The sequence below is a fragment of the Muntiacus reevesi genome, chromosome 3 (assembly GCF_963930625.1).
Source record: "Muntiacus reevesi chromosome 3, mMunRee1.1, whole genome shotgun sequence".
In the NCBI taxonomy this organism is placed as follows: Eukaryota; Metazoa; Chordata; class Mammalia; order Artiodactyla; family Cervidae; genus Muntiacus; species Muntiacus reevesi.
The window spans coordinates 107,059,623-107,083,538 of NC_089251.1; the positions used below are offsets into that span (position 1 = coordinate 107,059,623).

The 23,916-nt window shown below is 55.6% G+C and overlaps 1 protein-coding gene across 5 annotated transcripts in view; it reads right to left on the minus strand.

Moving 5' to 3' along the window:
• Positions 1-23,916, minus strand: part of HSPG2 (heparan sulfate proteoglycan 2) — a 106,837-nt gene that overhangs the window by 69,588 nt on the left and 13,333 nt on the right. For all 5 annotated transcript variants that reach the window (XM_065930008.1, XM_065930007.1, XM_065930005.1 and 2 more), the window contains exon 2: positions 1,364-1,499. In XM_065930008.1, the coding sequence (XP_065786080.1) occupies positions 1,364-1,499 (136 nt within the window). The remainder of the gene's footprint in view (positions 1-1,363; positions 1,500-23,916) is intronic.

Consider the following 23,916-nt stretch of genomic DNA (forward strand, 5'->3'; position numbering starts at 1 on the left):
AGGCCATGTGGCTCGGCATAAAAAGCGAAAGTGAAAGTCGTTCAGTCGTGTCCGACTCTTTGTGACCCTGTGGACCATACAGTCCGTGGAATTCTCCAGGCCAGAACACTGGAGTGGGGAGCCTTTCCCTCCTCCGGGGGAATCTTCCCAACCCAGGGATCAGAGCCAGGTCTCCCGCATTGCAGGCGAATTCTTTACCAGCTGAGCCACAGGGGAAGCCCAGGAATACTGCCATGGGTAGCCATGAAATAAAAATGGGTAGACATGAAATAAAACACAGCTGTTGTCTCCTCTCCACACCTAGGGAGGGCCGCCTGCAAAAACTACGGAAAGCCTCCATCAGAGAGGGTGTGGTCCAGGCTGGATGGAGTGAGTGGGGCCACGTCAGACGCGCCTCTAGGTGAGGACGGGAGGAAGTGGAGTAGGGGGGCTTCAGGGGCCATAATAACCCTCTCCTGTGCACTGCCAAGCACCTTCCCCTTAAGTCCAGCTTATCCTGGGCTGTGAGGGGAAGCAGCCGCCAGCCCGGGGTCACACAGGCGTCAGTGAAGGGTCCTGAGCTCTTAGCCCATTTCTTTTTTTTCCTAAATTTTTTAAAAAGTTGAAGTATAGTTGCTGTACTATATTATACAGTTTACTGGTATACAATATAGTGATTCACAATTTTTTTTTTGGGGGGGGGGTTGCGGTGTGTGCTGCAAGATCTCAGTTCCCTGACCAGGGATTGAACCCAGGTTCTGGCAGTGAAACCACCAAGTCCTAACCACTGAACCGCTGGGGAATTCCTATAATTCACAAGTTTCAAAGGTTATACTCCACTTACAGCTCTTATAAGATATCGGCCGTATCTCATGTGGTACACTGTATCCTTGTAGATTGCTTTATGTCTGACAGTTTGCACCTTTTCTTCTCCCACCCTTATACTGCCCCTCCCCTTTCCCCACACCCACTGGTAACCACGGGTGGGTTCTCTACACCTGTGAGTCTGTTTCTTTTTTGCTATATTCCCTGGTTTGTTGTATTTTTCAGACTCCGCATACGAGTGATATCAGACAGTATCTCTTTCTCCAACTGACTTATTCCACTTAGCACAATGCCCTCCACGTCCATCCATGTCGCCACAAAGGGCAAAATTTCATTCTTTTTTTAATGGCTAAATAGCTGCCTGTATGTACCATCAGAGAGGTCATCATCACCCAGTCCTCTGCTGACGGACACTTAGGGTGCTTCCCTGTCTTTCTTAGTCCATCTCTAGAGGGGCCACCTTGGGCCAGGACCTTGGGGCCTCTCTCAGGACCACTGGGAAGCATCCAAACTCCACCCTGACCCCCTCCACTCCCGGCCACCAAAACAGCCTGCTCACCTCCCGAGGCCTCATCAGCCAGGAAGTCCTCGTCATCAGAAAGCTCCGAGTAGCTCCAGCCAGCCCGGCCGGCTGTGACCGTTTCTGCATCCTCCGGCAGGGACAAGCCGTCGTACGCCCTCAGCCCGTGGGTCACCTGCGGGACACCGCACAAACAACTGACTCAAACTCTCCAATTCCTGCCAAGCCGGGGCCCCTCTTCTCAAAGGGGGACCCGGAGTCCCACCCCGTGGCCCTCCAGTGGTCAAGTCAGACGTGCTTTGGCAAAGACAGTCAGGCTGAGGCTCTACCACTGTTTTTGTCTCAGTTTCCCCAAGTCTCATAAGCCACTGAATAAATCCTCAAATAAACAAATAGTAAACTTATACTTTTTTTTTTCTTTCTTTTGTGGCCACACTGCGTGGCCTGCGGGATCTTAGTTCCTCGACCAGGGATTGAACCCGAGCCCCCTGCAGTGGACGCACAGAGTCCTAACCACTGGGCCACCGGGGAAGACCCAACAATACACTTAAAGCCGCTTTGGTAAGTGACCACTCTTCTTCCCTCGGGAGAAGGCAGGGGCTATCCAGGACACGAATTAGTGGGCTGGGAGATACAGCAGATAGACGGTGACCGGGGCCGGTGCAGACGAGGGGTGTGGGCAAGTGACGGGGCGTCAGGGCCAGCACGAATGGGAGACAGAAGCAGAGATGGAGGGCAGTCAACCGAAGCTGCGGTCTCCAACAGCGCCTCTCCCCCACCGCCCCCGCCCCAGCCATCTTGTGTCTGCCTCAGTCTGGCCTCCGAGTCTCCAGGCCACAGGGGACACATTCCAGCCACGTTGGAGATCAGCTCTGGCACTCGTGGCCACGCCGACCGGCTCATCTGTGCACCCAGGGGTGGGGGTGGAGCCCAGCAGCTGGGCTGAAAGGGGGCAGGTCACCATGGTGTCAACTCCACGTGACCTCGGGTGGCGCTGAGCCCAGCACGAGCTGCAGCTCGGTTCAACACGGGGGCGGCTCGGACCCCGCACCCCACAGGCCGGTGCAGAGGGGCCCCCGCGGCCGTGACCCCTGCCGTTCTCAGGGGTGGGTGTGGGCAGTGAAGGCCTCTTTCCCCTTAGACAATACTGTGTGTGTGTGCGCGCTCAGTTCTCAGTTGTGTCCGACCCTTTGCAACCCCATGGACTATATAGCCCGCCAGGCTTCTCTGTGCGTGGAAATTTCCAGGCAAGACGACTGGAGTGGGTAGCCATTCCCTTCTCCAGCGGATCTTCCTGACCCAGGGATCGAACCTGCATGTCCTGCATTGGCAGGTGGATTCTTTACCACTGGGCCACTTGGGAAGCCCCTAGACCAGACTGAGGCGTTTCCAAAAGAGTTTAACAAGATAACGGAGAGGAAAACAAACCAAGTGGAGCCTAAGGAACCGCAGTGTCTCCAAGCACAAGAGCCCACGGGTCCACACGTCCGGTTCCAGATGGCCTGGCATGAGTGTCTTGGCCTCAGCCCTATCTGGGGAGCCCAGCCCGGCCAGAAGGAAATAGGCTTGCTTGTAAAAACCAAACCCAGCTCTCACTGGCTAGACAAGGAGAGACACCCAAGGAGAAGGAAAAAGCCAGACAGTCCCTCTCTCTCACACCGACCACGTCCCTAGAGCCTCTGGCCTTTTCTCACGCTGGTCCCTCTACTGGAATGCCGTTCCTCCTTTTGTTTATCTGGCTAACTCTCATCCATCCTCCGAAACTCAGCTAAACACCACCACCTCCTCTAACTACTCAGTCACAAAACAGAACACATTCCCACAGGCCTGGAAACAGGGATGAATCTCAAACACTTTGTGCTGAGCAAAAGAAGGCAGACAGAGAAAACGCCATACTATACGATTCCACTTCCACGAAACTCCGGGGGCGGGGGATAAGTCTAACCTATGATGACAGAAAGATGGGTGGTCGCCTGGGACCAGGGGTGGGGTGGGGCCGGCCGGGAAGGGACGGCAGAAAACCTTTTGGAGTAACGGTCCCCCGGGTATATAATCGATACATCTGACTCCCATTACTGAACTGTACACTTAAAATGGGTATGTTTTATTGCATGTAATTTATACCTCAATAAAGATGACTCAAAAGAAACTCTCTTCTGGGAGGAGTAGTTGACTCCTCTGCCCCCAGGCTGGGCTCTGGACCGTCCGGGGCTCACAGTGGAAGGGCTGTACCTGCACCAGCATGACAACACCTCGAAAGCAGGGACTGTGATGAGCTCATCTCTGCCTTCTCAGCACCCCATGTTCAATAAGTGCGTGAACGAATGGACAAAAGTGTCATCACCTATTCACTCCAGCTGCTTCCTGAGCACGACTTTGCTCTGAAGGTACCACTCAGCCCCGGGCAGCCTGTGTGTATCTCCCTCCTTTGGTCATCTTTTTTTTGGCAGTGCTACCCAGCCTCGTGTAAGGTCTGCACTGCCCGCGTCTATCCCCTGCTATGGCCTGAAGCCCCCTTCCCCTCACAATCCATGGGCAAATCCCTCCTCCGCTTCTTCTCCCTTTGGTCAAGTGCCCATTCCTGCCCTGGGTGGCCAGTGGACTTCTGGGCCGTGCCCATGAGGTCTGCATCCAGGAATACACTTTAGAACCTCCAGGAGCTGGTGAGAAATAGATTCCTGGGCTCTTCCTCAGAGACACTGAGTCATCTCCCCACCCCAGGTGGGAGGGCTAATGTCACGCCTGCTCAGGCATTCTGACACTGGTTAAGAACCACAAGGCTGGTCCAGCATCAGGGAATCTCCCTCCTCTCCTGGCTCGGGGTAGAGAGCAATGTTCCCTATCCCTTGGGTGGGCCCTACGCAGGCCCTGATGGATCTAAGGGGAGTGTGAGGCTAGGGCTGGTGCAGGGGCACTGACTCTGGGCAGAGGAGGCTGGCGGGGCAGGACCCTCCCCACTTGGGGAGGGCTCTCTTTGTGTCACGGCCAGCCCTCCCCCTCCCCAGGCAAACAAGGCTGTGGATAGCATACCTGGGGCACAGAGATTCCTGGCACCCCACAGATACCAGGCCACTGTCTGGAAAGGAAAACCCTGGTGGTGAGCGAGGTCCAGGGCTTATGCAGGGAGGGAGAGGCCACTGGGGCTTGGGACTGGACAGGAAATAGCAACATGAGATTCATCTTGGAAAAAATGTTGGGAACACACATCTGCAGTGAGAGGGGAGAATCCAGAGCATGTCGGGCCCTGGACCGGAGCCCCCTCCACCCCAGGGAACCTGGGGAATGGGCTCGTCACATGCCAGCTTGCCCCCGCTTACAGCCCCTACCCCACAGTCTAAGGCTTTAGGGTCAGATAAGGGCCTGCAGCGAGGGACAAGTCAGCAATAGCAGAGACTTCACTTGCGAAAAGCTGAAGATCAAAAGGTTTTAGCAGCTGTATTTCACATCTGGAAAGGGAGATGCCGCCAGACCGGAAAGCAGCTTCCAGAAAGAGACCCAAAGAGTCTGAGACTTGATCATTGAAGGGAATTTGGATTCAGACCTGGAAAGTCCAGGGTCTATGTGGGGAATAAAAAGAACCAACATTTACGGAGCACTTCCTACGCACCAGGCACTCTAAGGATGCTGTAGCTGTTAACCCAGGTTAGGGGTCAAGGAGCCCTGCCGTAAAGACGGGGACGTGTAAGCAGAGTCAGGAATCTGGGCAGAGCTGGGATTTGAACCCTGGTGGTCTGGCTCCAACATCTAAGCCCTAACCACTGTGCAACACCACCTCTGCAACCAAGGCTGGGGAGGGAGCGAACCCACCCAAGTCACCGGGGAGCCACGCCCACAGACCACTCAGCCACACTGCAGTTCAGCTACAGAGCGTTTCCTTAGCTGTAGTGTCACTTGACCCTGACAGTGACCCCGAGAGGGATAAGCGGGTGTGACTGGCCCCCACTGGCTGGCAGGCTTAGACCCAGGGCCTCGGAGCACCCTGCCCCCAGCCCCTGCTCCCCAGGAAAGGAGGTGGGGCTGGAGCTGGGCCTCCAGGCTGGCCGTGAGGGCAGAAGCAGCGGGCAGAGCCAAGAGGTTGGCCGGCCTCCATCCCCAACGGGACCAGCTCCCAGGGACGCCTGAGCCGGCAGCAGCCGGGACGCATACAGTGGGTGCTTAAGGTCCCAGCGAGGGCCGCCAGTAGCTCCAAGGTCACAGGCAGAAATAGAGCCCAGGTTTCCTGCCCCCAAGCCTGTCTCCGGCTGGAGGGAGCCCTGCTTCCTCCCAGAGGAACCCAGCACTACGGGCGGGCATTGCAGCCGGATGGCGGGGCTGAGAGGAGGGGTCCAGAGTGCAGAGCTGGGGCAGAGAGGAAGGAGGCAAGCAGAGAGGGGGGATTTTCCAGACTCTGCAGGCAAGGGGAGGGGGGCGCGCAGCTGACTCATACTGACCAAGGACTATTCTAGAGGGTTGGGAACAATTTCACGGGGTGGAGGTGTGGGCAAGGTGCATCCCTCAATGGCCAGGCACTCCCCGAACACAGGTGAGACCAGACAGGCGGTGCATCAAACAGGCAGAGGACTTTGGGGAGACAACCACTCCCAGAGGCAGGCCCTCCCGTGAGGATGCGGTCACACATGGAGCTCCAGGTCCAAGTCCCGCAAAGGCCCTGGGGGACAGGGGACAAAGGCTGGGCCTTCCTCTCCTGGCCTGGGTGAGGATGCCAACCAAGGGAGGGAGCCAAGGATGTCTGGGAAGGGTGTGGGAGTGAAAGGTCAAGCCATGGCAGAGGGGTACCGAAGGCAGAGATTTGGGGCGCCAGGGCAGGTCCTGATACAGATAGACGATATAACGTGTGGGGGGTTTAAAAAGGAGTTTTTAAGTGAGGATTACAGGATCTCACAGAGGTCACGTGTATAGAAGAAGAGTTTCTGGTGCTACTAAAATCAAAGCGGTAGGAAGCTGGCAGACTGAGGACGTCACACCCCAGCTGAATCACTCTGTTACCCTTCTCGAGTTCATAGACTTCTGAATTCCAAAACATGGCTGACCTCCTGGGTCTTGACTGTGACTTACAATTGTTATTTCCATTTTGCAGATGAGGAAACTGAGGCTCAGAGAGGATCATTTGTGTAAATGGGATCAAGCAGGTAAGGCCCTCTGCCTGGTGCCTGGTATACAGTAAGTGCTCAATAAGCATTAGAATTAACATCATGCAGGGGGTTCAGGGTAGAGGTGAAGAGCTGAGAGGTGATCGGGGATGCACGGGAGTGTGGGACGTGGGCTCAGGCGTAGGGTCACCTTCAGGTCTGGGATGAAGGGAGGAGTCTGGCTCCTCTGCCCAGGCCTTGGGCTGGCTAGCTGGGCAGAGCCTGGGTGAGCAGGAAGCTTGCTTTGAGGGTTCAAGGTTGACTCTGGGAGGACTGGTGGGGGGGGAACTTCAGGCTTCTCCAGCGACATTCTTCACAGGTCTTGGGCAGCCAGCCCACCTCCCACCCCCTCTCCCTGTGGTCCGGGCCTGGGGCTGAGCCTTCCACTCCCCCACCCCAACCCCAGCTGGGCAGGAAGGTCTGAGCATCGCAGTCCCCAGGGAGCCTGCAGTCGCCCAGGGCAAGGCTCCAGGCATCTGGGCTGGAGTGAGCTCACTCCATCAAAATCCAGAGACAGTGGGAGGGGAGGTGGGGGTGGGGCAAACGAGCCACAGCCTGCCCACCTGCCTTCTGCCAGCGCAGATTCTGCCCCCTCCCCCATCTACGGCGGAGGGACCAGCAGATGATGTCCCCCAAGCCCCTCCTAATCTCCAGCAAGGGCCCCGAACTCAGACAAGCTCCCCCCCACTCTGCTATGATGCAGGCTCCCCAGGAACCCCAGCATGCAAGCACCCCCCCACCCCCCCAACACTCTGCTACAACCCTGGCCCCGGACGCAGGGGCCAAGGTGCCATGCCCCACCCCCAGGCCACTGGGTACCCTGTCCCCGGGCAGCAGACGGCAAAAGGGAAGGAATCTGTCAGGGCAGCAGTTTGTTGTGCAAACTGCCAGGGGCGGGAGGGCCCGACACAAAGGCCAAAAGGCCTTTAATCCCCTGGCAGGCTGAGAGGGGCGCCGGGCCGGAAAGGAGGTGGCCGCAGCCTCCTCAGGCATGCCTGCACCGCCCGTGCCACGCGGGAGCCCTGCCAGCTTCCCACACTCGGGCTCCCAAGGCAGCAGGACGTTCGCCAGCCAGGTGGCCAGGAAGAACACAGATGTGCCAAGTGAGGAGAATGCTTTCCTCCGCTCATCAAGGGCCTTCCTGTGCAGGAGCTGAGGGGAGGTCTATACAAGGCTTATTGCACACAAACCCACAGCCTCATAAGCAAGATATTCATGACTCCCCCACTGCAATTAGGAAAGAGACTCAGAGAGGTGAAGTCACTTACCCAAAGTCACACAGCTCAGGCAACAGAAATCCAGTTTGAAAGCATGGCCCCTGTGCTAGCTGAGGCACAGCTGCCAGCAGGCCTCTCCCTCTGATCCCTGCCCCCTGTACCACGGAGGCCTGGAACCTAGAAAGGCAGCATTCCAGCCAGGGCCCCAACCCGCTCAGGGCTTTCAGCAGAGGCCAGGGGAGCGGGAAACTGCTGCCTGGGGCTTCTCATTCCAGCCCTGCCCTGAGCTCGCCATGTCGCCTTGCACAAGCTCTTTGACACCCTTCCCTTTTAGCAAACGGCAACCATCTAGGTCAATGTGAACGAATGTCTTGATCACTGGTGCATCTTCAAAACAGATAACACAGAGGAGGTATTCAGTTAATACCTAGTGATTTAGTGGCATGGTGAATGAATGAATGAATAAGCAACTTTGCCCAACAAGCCTGAGCTAGGAATTAGCCCATCTGACAAAGGAAAGCAAAGTTCAGAAAGAGAAAGTGAGGGGACTTCCCTGGTGGTCCAATAGTAAAGGATCCACCTTCCAGAGCCGGGGTGAGGGTTTGATCCCTGGTCAGGAAGCTAAGATCCCAAATGCCTAGTGGCCATAAAGACCAAAACACAAAACAGAAGCAATATTGTAACAAATTCAATAAAGACTTTAAAAATGGTCCACATCCAAAAAAAAGTGAAAAAGAGAAAGCAAGGATTTGCCCAAGAAGACACAGCTAGCATGTGCCAGGATGAACGTTGGGTTTCATATTTCCCCCCTGGTAAAACTGAGGCACTAACACCTCACCCCGAGGGAAGGAGGGGACTGAGTCTCACACCCTGAAATCCATCCTAGGACACCTTGCCCTTGGTTGACAATCCCTCCAGGTCTCAGTTCTCTGCTGGGGGGACACAAGCGGAAGGAGAGGTGACCTGCTTTGGGCAGTGTGGCCGAAGGCCCTGGATCTGTCTGGCCCTTTTCCAAGTGGACCTGACCTGGGCTCTGCCTTGAAGGCCCCTGTAGAGTAGCGGGGGCGGGCACTGAAAAGGACCTGCGGCTGCCACAGCTGAACAAGAACACTCTATCCCTGAGTCTCAGAGAGAGGCGACTGGTGCTGCGCAGAGTGGGCACCCCCGACTCCAGGCCACCTCGGTCACTTTCTAGCTGGGTGGCCTCAGCTTCCTCCTCTGCTCAAAAAAAAAAAAGACAACCAAGAATCGCCAATCAGACCTGCCCCCTAAGGTGCAATTCAAGCCACTCTGACCTCTACCTACTGAGCACCAACTAGGCGCTGGCCCTGAGGATAACAGGAGGAAGCAGATGGTCACGGTGCTGTGTGGAACACAGACCATCAAACCGAGTGATGTCAACACAGTGAGAGGAGACCTCTGCAGAGGAAGGAAGGGGGCTGGGGAGAGCCCAGAGAAGGGCCCCTCCACTTACAGCAAGGCTGGCGGCGGATGTGGGGGAAGCTGGGGCAGGGAGGTGCGGGGGAGACGGGGGAGGGTTTCCCAGGGGAAATGACAGTTCAGCTGGACTTAAAGGTGATCGCGACTAAGCAGGAAGGAGAAGGGACAGTGAGCGTGCACCAGGCGGAAGAAAGGTGGGCTGGGGGCCGGGAAGAAGTCTGGGGCAGTGGCACACGGTGAGCCAGGTGGCAGAGGATCCCAGGGACCAGCCTGCGAATGGGCTTTTCCACTTAAAGAGCAGTGCCTGTACGTGTGCCGCTGTTACGGGGCAGCTCACGGAGCCTAATTCTCCCGGTCCCCCCGGCCCCCGCTCTCTCCTCCTGCTCCTACACCCCGAGTCCGCTTTCCTCCTGGTGCCGAGCGCGCTCCCCGTCACTTACGGGAGGGAGCTGGGAAATGTCCCTGCCTCACCAAGCGCCAGGTGGGGCCAGAGCGGAGGGCGTGGCCAAGCGGGAGCAGTTTCCGGGCTGGGTGGCCCAGCAAGAAGGTCCCCAGGGGCTGAATGTCATCCACCAAGCTTCTGTTGCTGCCAGCAGCGCCTGTGGCGTCCACGTGCCTGCCTGCTGCCCACGGCCCGGCTCGGGCCTCAGATTCCCTGGCTCCTGGGTGGCCCTGCTGCCATGGAACACTGGGGCATCTGTGGGCCTCCAAAGCCACACCAAGTGGGCCGGGCGTGCCCATGCCTTCCGGGGTCACGACCCACGGACTTCATGAATGAAGTTCATGGCACAGTTTCAGACCTATGGAAGCATGGGGGAAGTGCTGCACGCATTTTTGATGAAATGAGATGACACTAATAAACGATGAACCTGAACTGACGAGGTTGGGCTCTCGACTCATCAAAAGTGAAAGTGAAACTGTTAGTCACTCAGTTGTGTTTGACTCTTTGCAACTCCATAGTCTGTGTAGCCCACCAGAATCCTCTGTCCTTGGGATTTCCCAGGCAAGAATACTGGAGAGGGTTGCCATTTCTTTCTCGAAGGGATGGTTTCGACCCAAGGATCAAACCTGGGTCTTCTGGACTCGATTCTTTACCATCTAAGCCACCAGGGAAGCCCAAGAATTAGGAGGCGGGGAAAAAGCCCTGATTATGGACAACCAGGTCCTGTGTGACCTACCTACACACACATGTATACTTACACACATCTCTGCATCTCACCTCTTCCTGGGCCCTCCCCACTCTCTGCCACATTTGTCTCAACAGCTCTCAGACACACCAAGTGCCCTCCTACCTCAGGGCCATTGCATCTGCTATGTCCCCTGCCTGGGACGCCATCCTCAGGTGCACACTCTCCTCTTCCTCTGGCTTTTGCTCAACTGTCACCTTTAGAGAGACCCACCCTGCCTATACCCCAGGTCCAGAATCCACCATAGTTGGCCGTCACTTTCTTTACCTTGCTTCAGAGCACCTCACCACCTCAACTGTACATACATTTACATGTTTACCATCCGTCTCCCCCAGCGGAACATCAGTCAGCTCCACGAAGGCAGGGACTCTGTCCATTTTACTCACTGCTGAATTCCCAGCCCCTAAAAGTGCCTGGCATACAATAGATGCTCAATAATTCTGTTAAATTAACGCATGAATAGGATTTACAAATCAAGAGACAGGCTCAGAAAGGTGACTTGCCCATGGCCATAGAGTTGGAAGAGCCAAGACTTTGAAGGCAGGCCCCTGGTTCCAGAGTGAGAACCCTGTTCTACCTGAGCCCTCCTCCAGCTCTCTCTGATGCCTGGAGCTTTCCAGCCAGGAGGCCCGTCTCTGGGGGAACAAGAAGCTGCCCATGGTCACTGGGGAGACACCTGCCCGCTGCCCAGACCAGCATCCCAGGGAATGGGTGGGGGGTCTCAGAGGGAAGCAGGCCCACAGCAGGGCCTTGCACAAGGCAGCCAGGGAGCCAGGCCTCAGTGACTCCATTCCTGCTTGCTCCCGTGGGCATCGGCAACAGGAAAAAACAGGCTGGAACGGGAGCCCAACAGCTGCAGCCAGAAAGGCCGGCTCCCCCCACCCCTAGGGCTTTCCTCATCTGTTTCCTGGAAGGGGGAACGTGTTGGGGGATGGGGGGCGGGCAGGCAGGGCCGAGCCCAGGGTTGAAGACAGGCCTGTGGGCAAGAGAGCTAGAAGTAAGAGGAAGGGCCCCTTCCTTCCGAAGGACCCCAGCCCCTCTCCTTATGACTAATGTCCATTCCCATGCACAGTAATTCTGGACAGGAACAGCTAAGGGGGAAGGTCGTGCAGACAAAGACCTCTGGGAAAGGCTGGCTGCACAAAGCTTGGCTGGCTCCTAAAGTCCTAAACGTCCCAAACACCACAATGAGGAAAGGGGGGAGGGGAACAACTATTGAGTGTTGCTCAAACTTGCTTAATTTGGAACCCTTTCTCATGCAGACCTGATGGGACTATCACAGAACTCCCTTTGGGAATATCCAGCCCAAACATTTACCTTTCCCTCAGCTTAGCTGCCAACTAGCTCTGCCCAAGGGAGGCTTCAGATGTAAGCTATGAGACACCACAGGGGCTTTAAGAAGGGGGTCCTGAAGACAGAGAAGCCCCAAGGCCCCGTGAGATGTGCCAACAAAGGAAGCACAGAGGTGACCGCTGGCTGGGGGCTGGAGGATACAAGAAAACCCAAACAGGAGCTGCCCTTTCCCGCCCTGGCCATCAGCCGCCCTCTCAGAGGACGAATCCCTCAGAGGGGACCAGGAGGGTGGCCCACCTGATCATGGCCAGCGGCCTAGGACCGAGGAGAAGGTTCCAGGTTCCTATGCCTGGAGATAAAGGGAGCTGAGCATTCAAGGGAGGGCCCAGCCACTGGGTGCAGGGATGGGGTTGGGGGATTGCTGGGGGCAAGCGGAGGTTGGAGGGGCTGGCGGTCCTCCAGGTGGCAGGCAGGCTGAGAGGGATGCAGAATGGATTTCCAGCTCACCCCACTGTTTTGGGCAAGCCCCTTCCCTTTCTGGGCCCCAGGCTCCTTCTCAAATGATGCAGCAAGCCCTAGACTGCCAGTTTTCCAGTCTGTCCTCGGCAGACTCGGGGGCCCCTTTAGAGACTGGGTGAGACAGTGGTGGGGGACAGGGACAATACTCACCTCAATACATAACAAACCCACCTTTCCCATTTTTATATTCTGACCTCCTACATGATATGTCTGGGGCAGTCCCTGATTAGCTGTAAGCAAGTCACTTCACTTCTCTGGGCCTCTGTTTCCTCCTCTCTAAAATGGGTATGATCATTTATATTGAGTACCTACCTCCATAAGGTTGTTGCAAAAATTAAATAAAAATGCAAAATGCTACATACGGTAGGTACTAGCCCATGGTGAAGGCTCTGTGTTTGTTATTTATAAAATAACAGATTTTATAAAATTTCTAAAAATAGAAGAGTATTTAATCAAAATTCTATTATTTTGCCCAGGAGGTGCTAGGTTCTTAGTCACTCAATCATGTCCAACTCTTTGCGACCCTGTGGACAATAGACTGCTAGGCTCCTCTGTCCATGGGATTTCCCAAGCAAGAATATTGGAGTGGGTTGCCATTTCCTTCTCCAGGGGGTCTTTCCAACCCAGGGATCGAACCCGCACCGTGGCAACCCACTCCAGTATTCTTGCCTGGAGATTCCCCATAGACATAGGAGCCTGGCGGGCTGCCGTCCACGGGGTCGCACAGAGTCGGATACGACTGAAGCGACTTGGCCTGCGGCACATCACTATTATTTTGACTGAAACAAGGGTGTCACTGCTTCATAAGTTTAAAAGTTTTCAGCTTAGATGATCCCAAACGTTCCTTCTGGCTTTGTCATTTTATGACATCGAGATCCTGAAATGTTAGGATTTCTAAAATTCTGAACTGTGACTCCCCCCAGCACAGAGGGCGGGGCTCAAGCAGGCAATTACAAAGTCAGAACCAGTCAGAAGGCGCAGACGTCAGGGAGCTGACCCGCAAAGGGTTACCATCTTCATTATCATCGTTTATCTGTTTATACCTCCCCCACCACCCTGTTCCAGAAAGACTGGAAGCAGCTTACAAAGATGTAAACAAGAGAAAAGTCAACTCAACATGCATAAGAAAAACCTGGGGGCAGCAGACAGGGCCCGGAAGGGAGTGAGTGAAGAGGGAGAAAGCATGTGCTCATTTCTGGACGTCTGGGAAAGTGACAACAGATTTGGTTCTAAGCTTTCCAGCGGCCAGTGGGAAGAAGGAAATCTGACCAGTCCTTGGATTCTGCGCCCCAGGAGGGGAAAACAAACCTGTTGCTTAGAAAAAGCACGACTATTCCAGATACTGAGACCATGAATTTCCCGAGGGTAAAGGTTTATCTGTTATCTGGCACCCTTCTTTGCCCTTGACAGTGGGACCAGCATCCCACCCAAGTCCACTGACCACGACCCTTTGAGGCTGAGCCCAGGGGCAGAGGCTCCAGTGATCAAAGATTCGAGAGCCTGGAACGGAGGTCCAGGGAGTGCCCCCAGCATCCTCGGTCTGGGCAGGACTACCCATTCCTCCCCATCCCTGAACACAGCCAGTGCCCGAAATAGCCAGAGCAGGGGAGGGTGCCAGGAGGCCCGGGGCAGGGGACCCGGCGAGGCCCGCCCACGGCGGAGGGCCCCCGTGGGCCAAAGCACACATATCCCACTCGGGCGCCCGGCCCTCTCCGGGAGTCCCCCACCCGCCAGGCTGGCCCCTTCGCTGCACGTTGCTCACGCAAGAGTCCAGGCAGCTGCCCCACCCTTTCCACAAGGCAGGCCTTCCCGCAGGAGCCAAGTGGAAAAGTCTTTGCAGAAACACTACCCGCACCATATAGGGAAGTGCTTGAAGACCTCCTCCTGCTCCCCAACCTCCAAGACCAGCCTCCCTTCAGGAGTCTCCTGGACTCCCCCAGGTGCAGGCCAAGACAATAGGGGCTATTCTGGGCTGCATGGGGGTATTTTTACAGCTCTGGCTGGGCCTCATTCCTGGGGAACAGGAGGCCGTGACCTCTGCAAGACCTTCCTGAAATTGTTGCTGCTCAGACTGTGGTGGCTGGGTCCCAACCTCTTCAGCCAGGCCTTCAGGCCCTGAGGGATCCCCTACAAGTGCCTCCTCCTCCAGGAAGCCCTCGGGGGCCACTGCCTAAGCCCCTTGGAGGGGCTGGTTCTTGGCCTCTGGTCAGCCACTGATCTTCTCAGTCTGCCCTTTTTGCACTTCTGCAGTTTTCTCATCTGCAGAACGTGGATAATACCACCAGTACGTGTAAAAGTACCTGGAGGCTTCTGTGGTTAAAAGGAAGTTGTGTCTTCCCACACAACCATGTGGGGGAGAAGGTAAGCAGAGTGGGAATCTTTTCTGCTTTGTCACTGCCCTTTTTTTCCTAGCACCCGGCACACAGTAGGTGCCAAATAAATACTTATTGGCTGGTATAAATATTTGTGGAATGTGTCTGGAACCCCGACAGAACCACCCACAGTGCTGAGTACACAGGTGGCTAATACTCTTCGGTGATAATACTGCCAGATCTCATTTTGGGCACTTGGCCCATGCCAGGCCTTATGCTAAGTACTTTACATTGATTATCTCATTCAATCTGCCAAACACTCCCAAGCAGTAGGTACTATTATTGTTTTACAAGCAAGAAAATGCTAGTTCCACCCCAAGTGGTTCACCAGCTGGCCTGGGGTCCTAAAACTATGAAGCAGCCAAGTTGGGAATCAAGCCCAGGAACCCTGAGGTCTCTATCATCCTGCACAAAAACACCGCCCACCCCCCCACACACACTGACTCCAAAAGGCAGCGAAGTGAGCACTGAGCTGGGAGCCAGGAGGCTGACTGCAGCTGTGTGGCTTTGAGCAAGTCCCTTGGACTCTCTGGGATTGTTTTCTTTTCCATGAAAATAGGAGCGTTTATTTTGACTCCTTTGGGTCGCTGGTGAAATCAAAGAAATTCAGGGAAGTGACCGCGTCCCCCCAGTCAGCCCCTCCCCAGGGTCATCAGCTATGGAGGACGGTGGGAAGATGTCCTGGAGAGGGTTGGGGTGCCCAGTACTGGCTCTGGAACAAAGCTCGGCAGCTGCTGACAACAGCTGGTGAGAGTTCTGGGCCTGGCCCAGCAGGGAGAGAGGGACAGGCTGAGAGGTCACCTCTGGCCCTCTGTCACCCTTGCCTGCTGACAGCTGCTGGGGCCTCGGGGCCAAGGGCCCCGCAAGCAGGAGGGGTGGGAGCCGGCCGGTTGGGGTCATCTCAGTTCTCGTGCAGCCAACGGCTCGAATCCCAGGGTGCCTGGCCCCCACTGGCCCTACTGGCCAGGACGCAGGCTTGGCTGCCCCACCCCGTAGCCCTTTCCCCAGTTGCCAGGGGAAGGCTGGGCTGAGGGTGGAGGGGCTGGAGCAAAGGTCTGTGGGTTGAACAAGTCTTGCCTGGAGCCGGGGCTGCCCCAGAGACCCTGGCGGGCCGAGGATGGGAGGGGCTGGCTAGGAAGGGGGTCCGAGGAGAGGTCTCGTGGTTTTCTTGGCAACTGGCTGGGGCTGCAGGCCCTTTGGGGAGCCTCCTTGGAGCCTGTGAGCTCAGCCTTGGCCGGCTGCACCCCAGGCCCCTCTCAGCCCCCTCAGCTCCCCCGTCAGCTTGGTGCCAAGCCCTTCCAGCCTGCCGCAGCCCACGTGGTCCTTGTTCCTCTGAACTCCTGCACACCCATAATTACACTGACCATATTTTCCGAAGCAAACAGGGAGCACATTCAGCAAAGGATTCTTAGGCCACTTCCGGGAGCCAGAGGCAGCCTGGGAGATGTAGTCTGGCTTTCAAATTCCAGGACATGTTCATGGTGTTTCAGAAAGACTAACTTCTCTTTTTTTGGCCCCCCCTGCACATCATGTAGGATCTCAGTTCCCCAGCCATGGATTGAACCCACATCTCCTGTGGTGGAAGCTCGGGAGTCTTAACCACTGGACTGCCAGGGAAGTCCCTGGCAAGACTATTTTTGTGTTATTCGATTCATAAATCGAAGCTATCCTAGGAAATGTGTGCTGGCCATAGGCCACCTCACACCACTTAGAGATGACTGGAGACCCTTAGCCTGGCGGCTTCCTACCTGTGCAGCCCCGAGCAAGTCACTTGACCTCTCTGAGCTTTTGATGCCTCATCTGTAAAACAGGAATAAAAAGGGCTGCCTCACAAGGCTGCTGGGACAATTCGGCAGGACAACCCTAGAGCTTAAAATCCAGAGTCAGGCATTGAAGCAATTACTAAGTGTCACTTCTTGCCTTTCTGCCCCTCCCTACTCCTACCCATCCAAGACCTTACACGCCAAGAGAGTGAACGCCTCAGAACCCCAGTGAGATTCTGGGGTTCTGCTCCCTCAAAGGCAAGGTAGGGCTCAAGGAAGAAGAAAGTAGAAAGAAGCTGCTCAGTCGTGTCCGACTTTTTGCGACCCCATGGACTGTAGCCCGCCAGGCTCCTCTGTCCAAGGAATTCTCCAGACAAGAATACTGGAGTGGGTTGCCATTTCCTTCTCCAGGGGATCTTCTTGACCTAGGGGTCAAACCCAGGTCCACCGCACTGCAGGCAGACCCTTTCCCATCTGAGCCATGAGGGAAGGGCTCAAGGCAAGCTACCTACAAAAGGCTCCAGCAGAGCCCTGGGTCCTGGACTGTCAGGGATCACCTAGCCCAACAGGCTCACTGATCAGAAGGGGAAACCGAGGCCCAGAGAGGGCAAGTAAGACCCTCAAGGAGGCCCCGCCAGTGCTGGAGAGGCTGGAGCTCACCCCACCTGTGACCGACTGCCGCTGGGTGACGTCACCTTGGCAGCATCATGACAAGGAGCAGCTGGACTATGTCCACAGAGTTCTGAGAGCAGTGCCGGTAACTCAGAGAGGATGTAGCACCTTGAAGAAGAGAAGAAGAACTCTCCCTGCAAGGTGATGGCTGAGGCACTCAGGACCCAGGCGTCCTGGCTCCTAACACGGGGGTCCTTCACAACCCATGATGCCCCCTCCCCGAGGCTGGGGTCCAGGTCACACAGATGAGGCTCTGGGGAGGTGGTAACAGGCAGGGTCTTTGTGGTGGGCTGATCAAGGCCTGAGACCCCCGTCTCAACCCCTGGGAGTGAGAACTGGCCCCTCCGGCCCATTCCAAGCCCCCAGGCAGACAGGCCCAGCAGAGGAAATGCAAGGCAGGCTGGCGAGCCAGCGGGTGCTGTCCTTGGCGGGGAGAATTCACCTCCCAGGGACTTGGGTTACCGGGTTACCGGAAATGATAAATCTCCCGCTGCCTGCCACCTCCGACCAGGAATGTCGGCTGCCCGGGGCGGGGGGGAACATCCTGTCCACCAGCCCTCGGACAGCCAGAGACAGCCAGGACCTGGCCCACTCTGCCTCGTCCCTGGGGCCTCGGCTTGGGCTCCGGGGCTCCCCAGACAAAGGGCACCTGTCATTCTGGGGCAGTTTTAACTGACCAATCACAGGAGGAGAAGGGCTGGACAGGGGACCCCTATAACACTGAGAGCCATCCCTAAACCTGATCCATTCGATCCTGTCAAACATGGATCCTGAGCCCCAAACTTAGACGAAGGTGCCGATCTTGTTAACCCAACGTAGGAGACGGCACAGCATGAGCTCTGGGTTAGGGTTAACCTGGCCGGAGGCCCTGCTCTGATACGTGCACGCTGGGAGGTTTTGGGTAACTGGCTGCAGCACCTCTCGCCCCTCATCTCTGATACGGAGGTGACAAGGCCGTGGTGGGAGCCCTGTGACTTTCTCGGGGCTCAGCTGTGACACTCAGCACAAGGAGGGCCTGGCACCAGCAAAGGCCCAATAAAGAGGTGCCATCAGGTGCCAGGAAAGGAGAAGAAGGCAAGATAACCAAAAGCTGTCCTGAGAGCAGGTACCATGAGCCAAGCATGTTCTCTGCCCTCATGGAGCAGCCGCATCATACACCAGCACTCATTAAACACTGGAAGTGCTGGAAGGGAAACTATAGCAGGGGGACGGGGCCAGCCCGCCCCGGGCTGGGTGGAGGCTGCTATTCTGCACAGGCCATCTGGGAAGGCGGCACGGATGTGTGAAGGGAGCTGGTGCCCGTGTGCATGGAAGGAGAGCTCTCTGAGCAAAGGGAACAGCACCTGTCAAGTCCCCTTCGAATGTTCTGGGAACATTCAGGAGGCCAGTTATCTAATCCTCATGATTGCCCTGAGAGTGAGGTATGATTATCCCCATTCCCCAGAGGAGGAACAGGAGGCTCAGAGAGGCGTGCCAGGATCACAGGGGGAGTAAGCGGCAGAGCTAGAATTCCAAGCCTCCTTCTCAGCAAAGGGGCCAGGGGTTACTGCCCTCGCAGCTCCATGGGAAGGGACAGAGCGGGTGAAAAGAATGCACGCTGCTCAGTCGAAGACCGGATCCCTCCAGACTGGCCGTGGATCTCAGACAGGTTCCACCTCCTGCCGGGGGCCCCCCTGTCTGCAGCACTCATGGACCAGCGATGCCTGTTCGTCCACCTCCCAGCTGATGAGGGAGGGGGCAGAAGTAGGGTAGGGGGAGCGGACGATGCTGGGAGGTGACTCCGAGCTTTCCTGGCACCTCTGATCCAAAGCTTCTCCCCACAGGTGTGGATGCTGCGTACAGGCCTGGCCAGCCCAGAGAGACCTTCCTCCAGAGTGTGCCCCTGCCTATGCCTGCCCGGCCTTGTCCCCACTCAGCTCCCAGGACCCACCCCATGAAGAGCTCCCGGTGCTCCAGACCAGGCGGAGGCCCAGGACGGGCCTTGGTAACCGGGGGTGCCAAAGCAGGCCAGCCCTCGCGGGCACCAGGCCAGACCCTGAGGCCCGGCCAAGTGCAAACAGCATGCTTGGCGCCCAGATACAGGCTCGTTAGAGCGGGCAGGTTGCCCACTGCCCCCGTCACAACAAACTATCATCTCCGCCCTGCTCGAGGGGCCCAGGCAGCCGGCATCTCCGCTGGGAGCTGGGGACTGCCAGGGGAGGCCTTCCCCCACCCACCCACCCCAGCAACGGGCAGTGGGAACCTCCGAGGCAGGACGCGGAGGGGTCAGAGGCCAGCAGCTCAACAGGGAGCTAAGCAGAGGGGAGTGGGTGGGAAATTGAGTGGGAAAGAGTGGGCTGGATGGAGCCAAGTCACGAACTTTCCAGCATGACGTGCAAAGTCGGGCAAGGGAGGGTGAGACTTCCCCAGCACCAAGGAGAAGGTGGAGATGGCAGCGTGGCAAGAGGCGCAATCCTGTCTGCCTCCATCAGGGGCCCCAGGGTTCTCCCAGGCCTCCACTGACTGGGGCTTCCAAAATGGCAACCGTCATTCCTTCCTGCCACAAGCGAGTACCTGGAATGTACTGGTGTCACTGAGAAACTTTGATTTGCTTTAATTAAGTCTTAAATTTAGGGCCACCTAAATTTGGCCACCTGATGTGAAGAACTGACTCGTTAGAAAAGACCTTGATGCTGGGAAAGATTGAAGGCAGGAGGAGAAGGGGACAACAGAGGATGAGATGGTCGGATGGCATCACCGACTTGATGGACATGAGTTTGAGTAATCTCCGGGAGTTGGAGATGGACAGGGAAGCCCGGCGTGCTGTGGTCCATGGGGTCACAAAGAGTTGGACACGACTGAGTGAGCTGAACTGAAATTTAGGGACTTACCCAGTGGTCCAGTGGCTAAGAATCTGCCTTGCAATGCAGGGGACTCAGGTTCAATCCCTAGTCAGGGAACTAAGGTCACACCTGTCACGGAGCAACTATGCCCACAAGCCACAACTAGAGAGCCCATGTGCTGCAACGAAAGATCCCGCATGACGCAACGGAGATCTCGTGTGCCACAACAAAGATTCGACACAGCCAAATAAATAAACATATTTTTAAAAATCTTAAATTTAAACAATTACATGTGCCTGGCGATCACCAAATTGGGCAGTACAGATTTAAACAACATCACCAGTCCTTAAACCAAGCCTGGAGGGAGGGTGGTTTTCATCTGACACAGGAGGAGACTGAGGCTTGCCTAAAACCACACAGCGGGTAAGCTGCACAGAAGAAATCAGAACCCAGGCCTGGCCCTTCCATTGTGCTCCCACCCGGGGTCATTGTCAACCCTGGCACAGACTAACGGAAATCATATGTGCGTGGGCGATAAGGCTGCCCAGTTAATCAAGACATCAATCTCTTGCTTTTGGCCCGAATTCTGTCAGCTACATCGGTTATCACACGCTGACCAGACGGGACATTTATAAAAGTCTTTGATTTCTTGACATAAAGAAAAGGAAGAATGACGATGGAATATCCTCGGTGGTTGAGGAGCCAAGTCTTTGAGAATGCTGGGACTCTTCAGTGACATGCAGCTGGGCTTGGCCCTCCCGCCTCATCGCCCCAGACCCTGGGCAGCCCCCCGAGGCTCCCGAAACTTGGACGACACTCTCACCAGCATGTCTTCCTGCCTCTGAACCTCTGTGTATGCTGTTCCCCTCTCTCAGAATGCTGTTCCTCTGTCTCCCCATTTAAGCTGCTCAGCCTTCCTTCAAGGCCTGGCTTAACTACCACCTCCACTCTGAAGTCTTCCTGGACCCCCTACAAAGACATCTTTCTCCCCCACACATCTGTAGGACTTAATTTCTATCTCTTAGAGGGCTAGAGATTTGGTCTTAATTATAGCCACTTGAGTAAAGGGTTCTACTCTCTTGTTAGAACCAAAGTTCTTTGGGGATAAACACCAGGTTGAGTTTTTTCCATCATATTTATATATGATCAACTATATATATAGATATTTAACCCTTAGACACTTCCCAATACCAAGCAGAAGCTAGTGGATAATAAACAATATTTACTAAATTGAATCGAATAAGTGGCTTGCTGTTGCTGCTGCTGCTAAGTCGCTTCAGTCGTGTCCGACTCTGTGCGACCCCATAGACGGCAGCCCACAAGGCTCCACATCCCTGGGATTCTCCAGGCAAGAACACTGGAGTGGGTTGCCATTTCCTTCTCCAATGCATGAAAGTGAAAAGTGAAAGTGAAGTCACTCAGTCGTGTCCGACTCTTAGCGACCCCATGGACTGCAGCCTACCAGGCTCCTCCGTCCATGGGATTTTCCAGGCAAGAGTACTGGAGTGGGCTGCCATTGCCTTCTCCAGAATAAGTGGCTTAGGCTCCCCTCGTGGCTCAGACAGTAAAGAATCTACCTGCCAATGCAGAAGACCCAGGTTTGATCCCTGGGTCAGGAAGATCCCCTGGAGATGGAAATGACTACCCACTCCAGTATTCTTGCCTGAGAAGTCCCATGGACAGAGGAGCCTGGCAGGCTACAGTACATGGGGTCACAAAGAGTTGGATACAACTTAGCAACTAAACAGCAACAACATAGTGGTTTAGAAGTCTGGGGACTCAGTTTCTTAGGGCTCTGCCCTCATCTGTGATCCCGACAGGCAAGTCCCTCCCTTGCTCTGGATCTCAATTTGTACAACTGTAAAATGGGGGCAACGATAGTGCCCACCTTTGGGAGCGTATCTGTAATTATTACACTTATTTGACAAACACTATGCGCCAGACACTTGACAAATATTTCCCTCTTAACAACCCCATGAGATAGGTAATACTATCAATATCACTCTCCCTACTTTATAGAGGAAACTGAAAGTGAAATCACACAGATAACAGAGTAATGCAAGTCGGGTGCTCAGCCCAGCAAGCGGCACAAGGTAATTGCTAAACTGTGCTTCCCTGGTGGTCCACTGGTTAAGAACCTGCCTGCCAACCACGGGTTCCCTCCCTGGTCCGGGAAGATCCCACATGCCACGAAGCAACTAAACCCGTGTGCCGCATCTACTGAGTCCATGCTCTAGAGCCTGCGCGCCACAGTAAGAGAAGCCGCTGCAAGGAGAAGCCCGTGTACACAACTAGAGAGCAGTCTGCTCGCACTGCAACTAGAGAATACCTGCACAGCAGTGAAGACCCAGCACAGCCAATGATAATTAATTTTTAAAAAAAAGGAAACTCTAGCAATGCTTCCCCCAACCCCCCGCCCTGTATAATGAAGACTCTATAAAGAATTGGGAGAAATTTAAGGTATTTTCCCAGGGCTGGGAAGTTGGTGATAGACAAACTCCGGGAGTTGGTGATGGACAGGGAGGCCTGGTGTGCTGCAGTCCATGGGGTCACAAAGAGTCAGACATGACTGAGCGACTGAACTGAACTGAACTGGGTGCATAGATGTTCCTCCAAATATTTGCTGCTAGATGGACTCAGTCCCAAAAGTACCAGTGATAGAAGGAGTGACCCTAACCAAGCCCAGGGAAGCTCCGACCCTAACCCCCCTGCTCCCCAATCTGCCAGGCGGTGGCCACAGACAGAGCAGAGAACCTGTTCCTGCTCTCACCTTCCTCCAAGGACGGGAAATGTAGAATGACTCTGGGGAGATGACTCAGGGCCAGTAGAGCTGACCCCATGGGTGAATGGATTAAGTCTCAAAGGCAAGGGATACGCCTGACCTTCTCCAGTCCTGCTAAGAGCTTGGACTATTCCTCTCCCCAGGTCCAGCCCAGACCAACAGAGGGGAAGGGGGAGGAGAACAGAAAGAGAATCCACACTGATTAGAGTTTTTACGTTGGCCATCTCTCCAGGCCCCAGTTTCTACAACTGTCAAATGATAACTCCTACATCATGGGGGTGGTTTTCAAGATAAAAGGAGACAATGCAGGTCAAGTGGAAGTTTTTCCATCTCTAACACGCAGGGTGCTCAGCAGGGGATCTTGTTAGTGTACAGACTGGGGTTCAGTAGTCAGTCTACGGCCATACCACCCTGAGTGTGCCCGATCTCGTCCGATCTCAGGTTCAGTAGGCTTGGGTGGGGCCTGAGACTGCATTTCCACAAGCGCGCAGGTGAGGCCCAAGCCGTGGGTTCCGTGGACCAAAAGGGCCTAGAACAGCACGTGCACACAGCAGGCCTCAGCGAAAGCTAGCTGTACTTTCTCTTCTAAAGACGCGTTCCTGAGGGGATCGGGGCTGTCGCTTCACCCCGGGGACCCTGAGGTCCAGCACAGAAGGCCTGGGCTGCAGGCAGAAGCAGGAGTCAAGATCCACCCTTCCCGTGTATCACACCACCCCAAGCCCCCCTACTCTCGCCTCGGGGGCATCGAGAGAGACCTCGGGGGAGGACACACCATCCTGCCCTCCGCCCCTTGGCCGGCCCCTGCTGGGCCAGCCAGGCCTCTGGACATAAGCCCAGGCTCCCCCCAGAGAGGCCTTGGGCCATCACCTCCACTCCCCCAGCGGGAGCCTCCAGCAGCCTCCCCCTCCATCGCCTTATAAAGTGGCCCCGCGCTGCTCTTTTCCAAGCTGCAGTTTCATTTTATATGGAGTGAACCAACTGCGTTCTCCCTGCAGCCGCGGCCTGACTGCTTCACACATTCCTTCTGGAGCAACATTACCTAATTTAACCATAGTCCCTGCTCTCTGGACTGCTCAAAATAGCAGCTGCTGGTGGGGGGAAAATGCCCTAATGTTATCAAAATAAACAATTCTCCCTCCTCCCCCACTCTGGGCCGGCGCCAGCCTCGGGACCCAGCCCAGGGAGGAGGGAGGGCTGGGAGGACCAAGGTGGGCCTGGGGTAGACAGACGCCCCCTTCTCCCCATCCTTCCAGCCCGCTCACAGATGATCCTCGGACACTCTCTCCCACGTGTTCTTGGGACATTCTGTCACATGTGTTCCCGGGAGCTCCCCATTCCTTTCCCTGGCCCCAAGCCTCCAAATGTTGCCCTGGTTACCCAAGACTGGGATTCAACT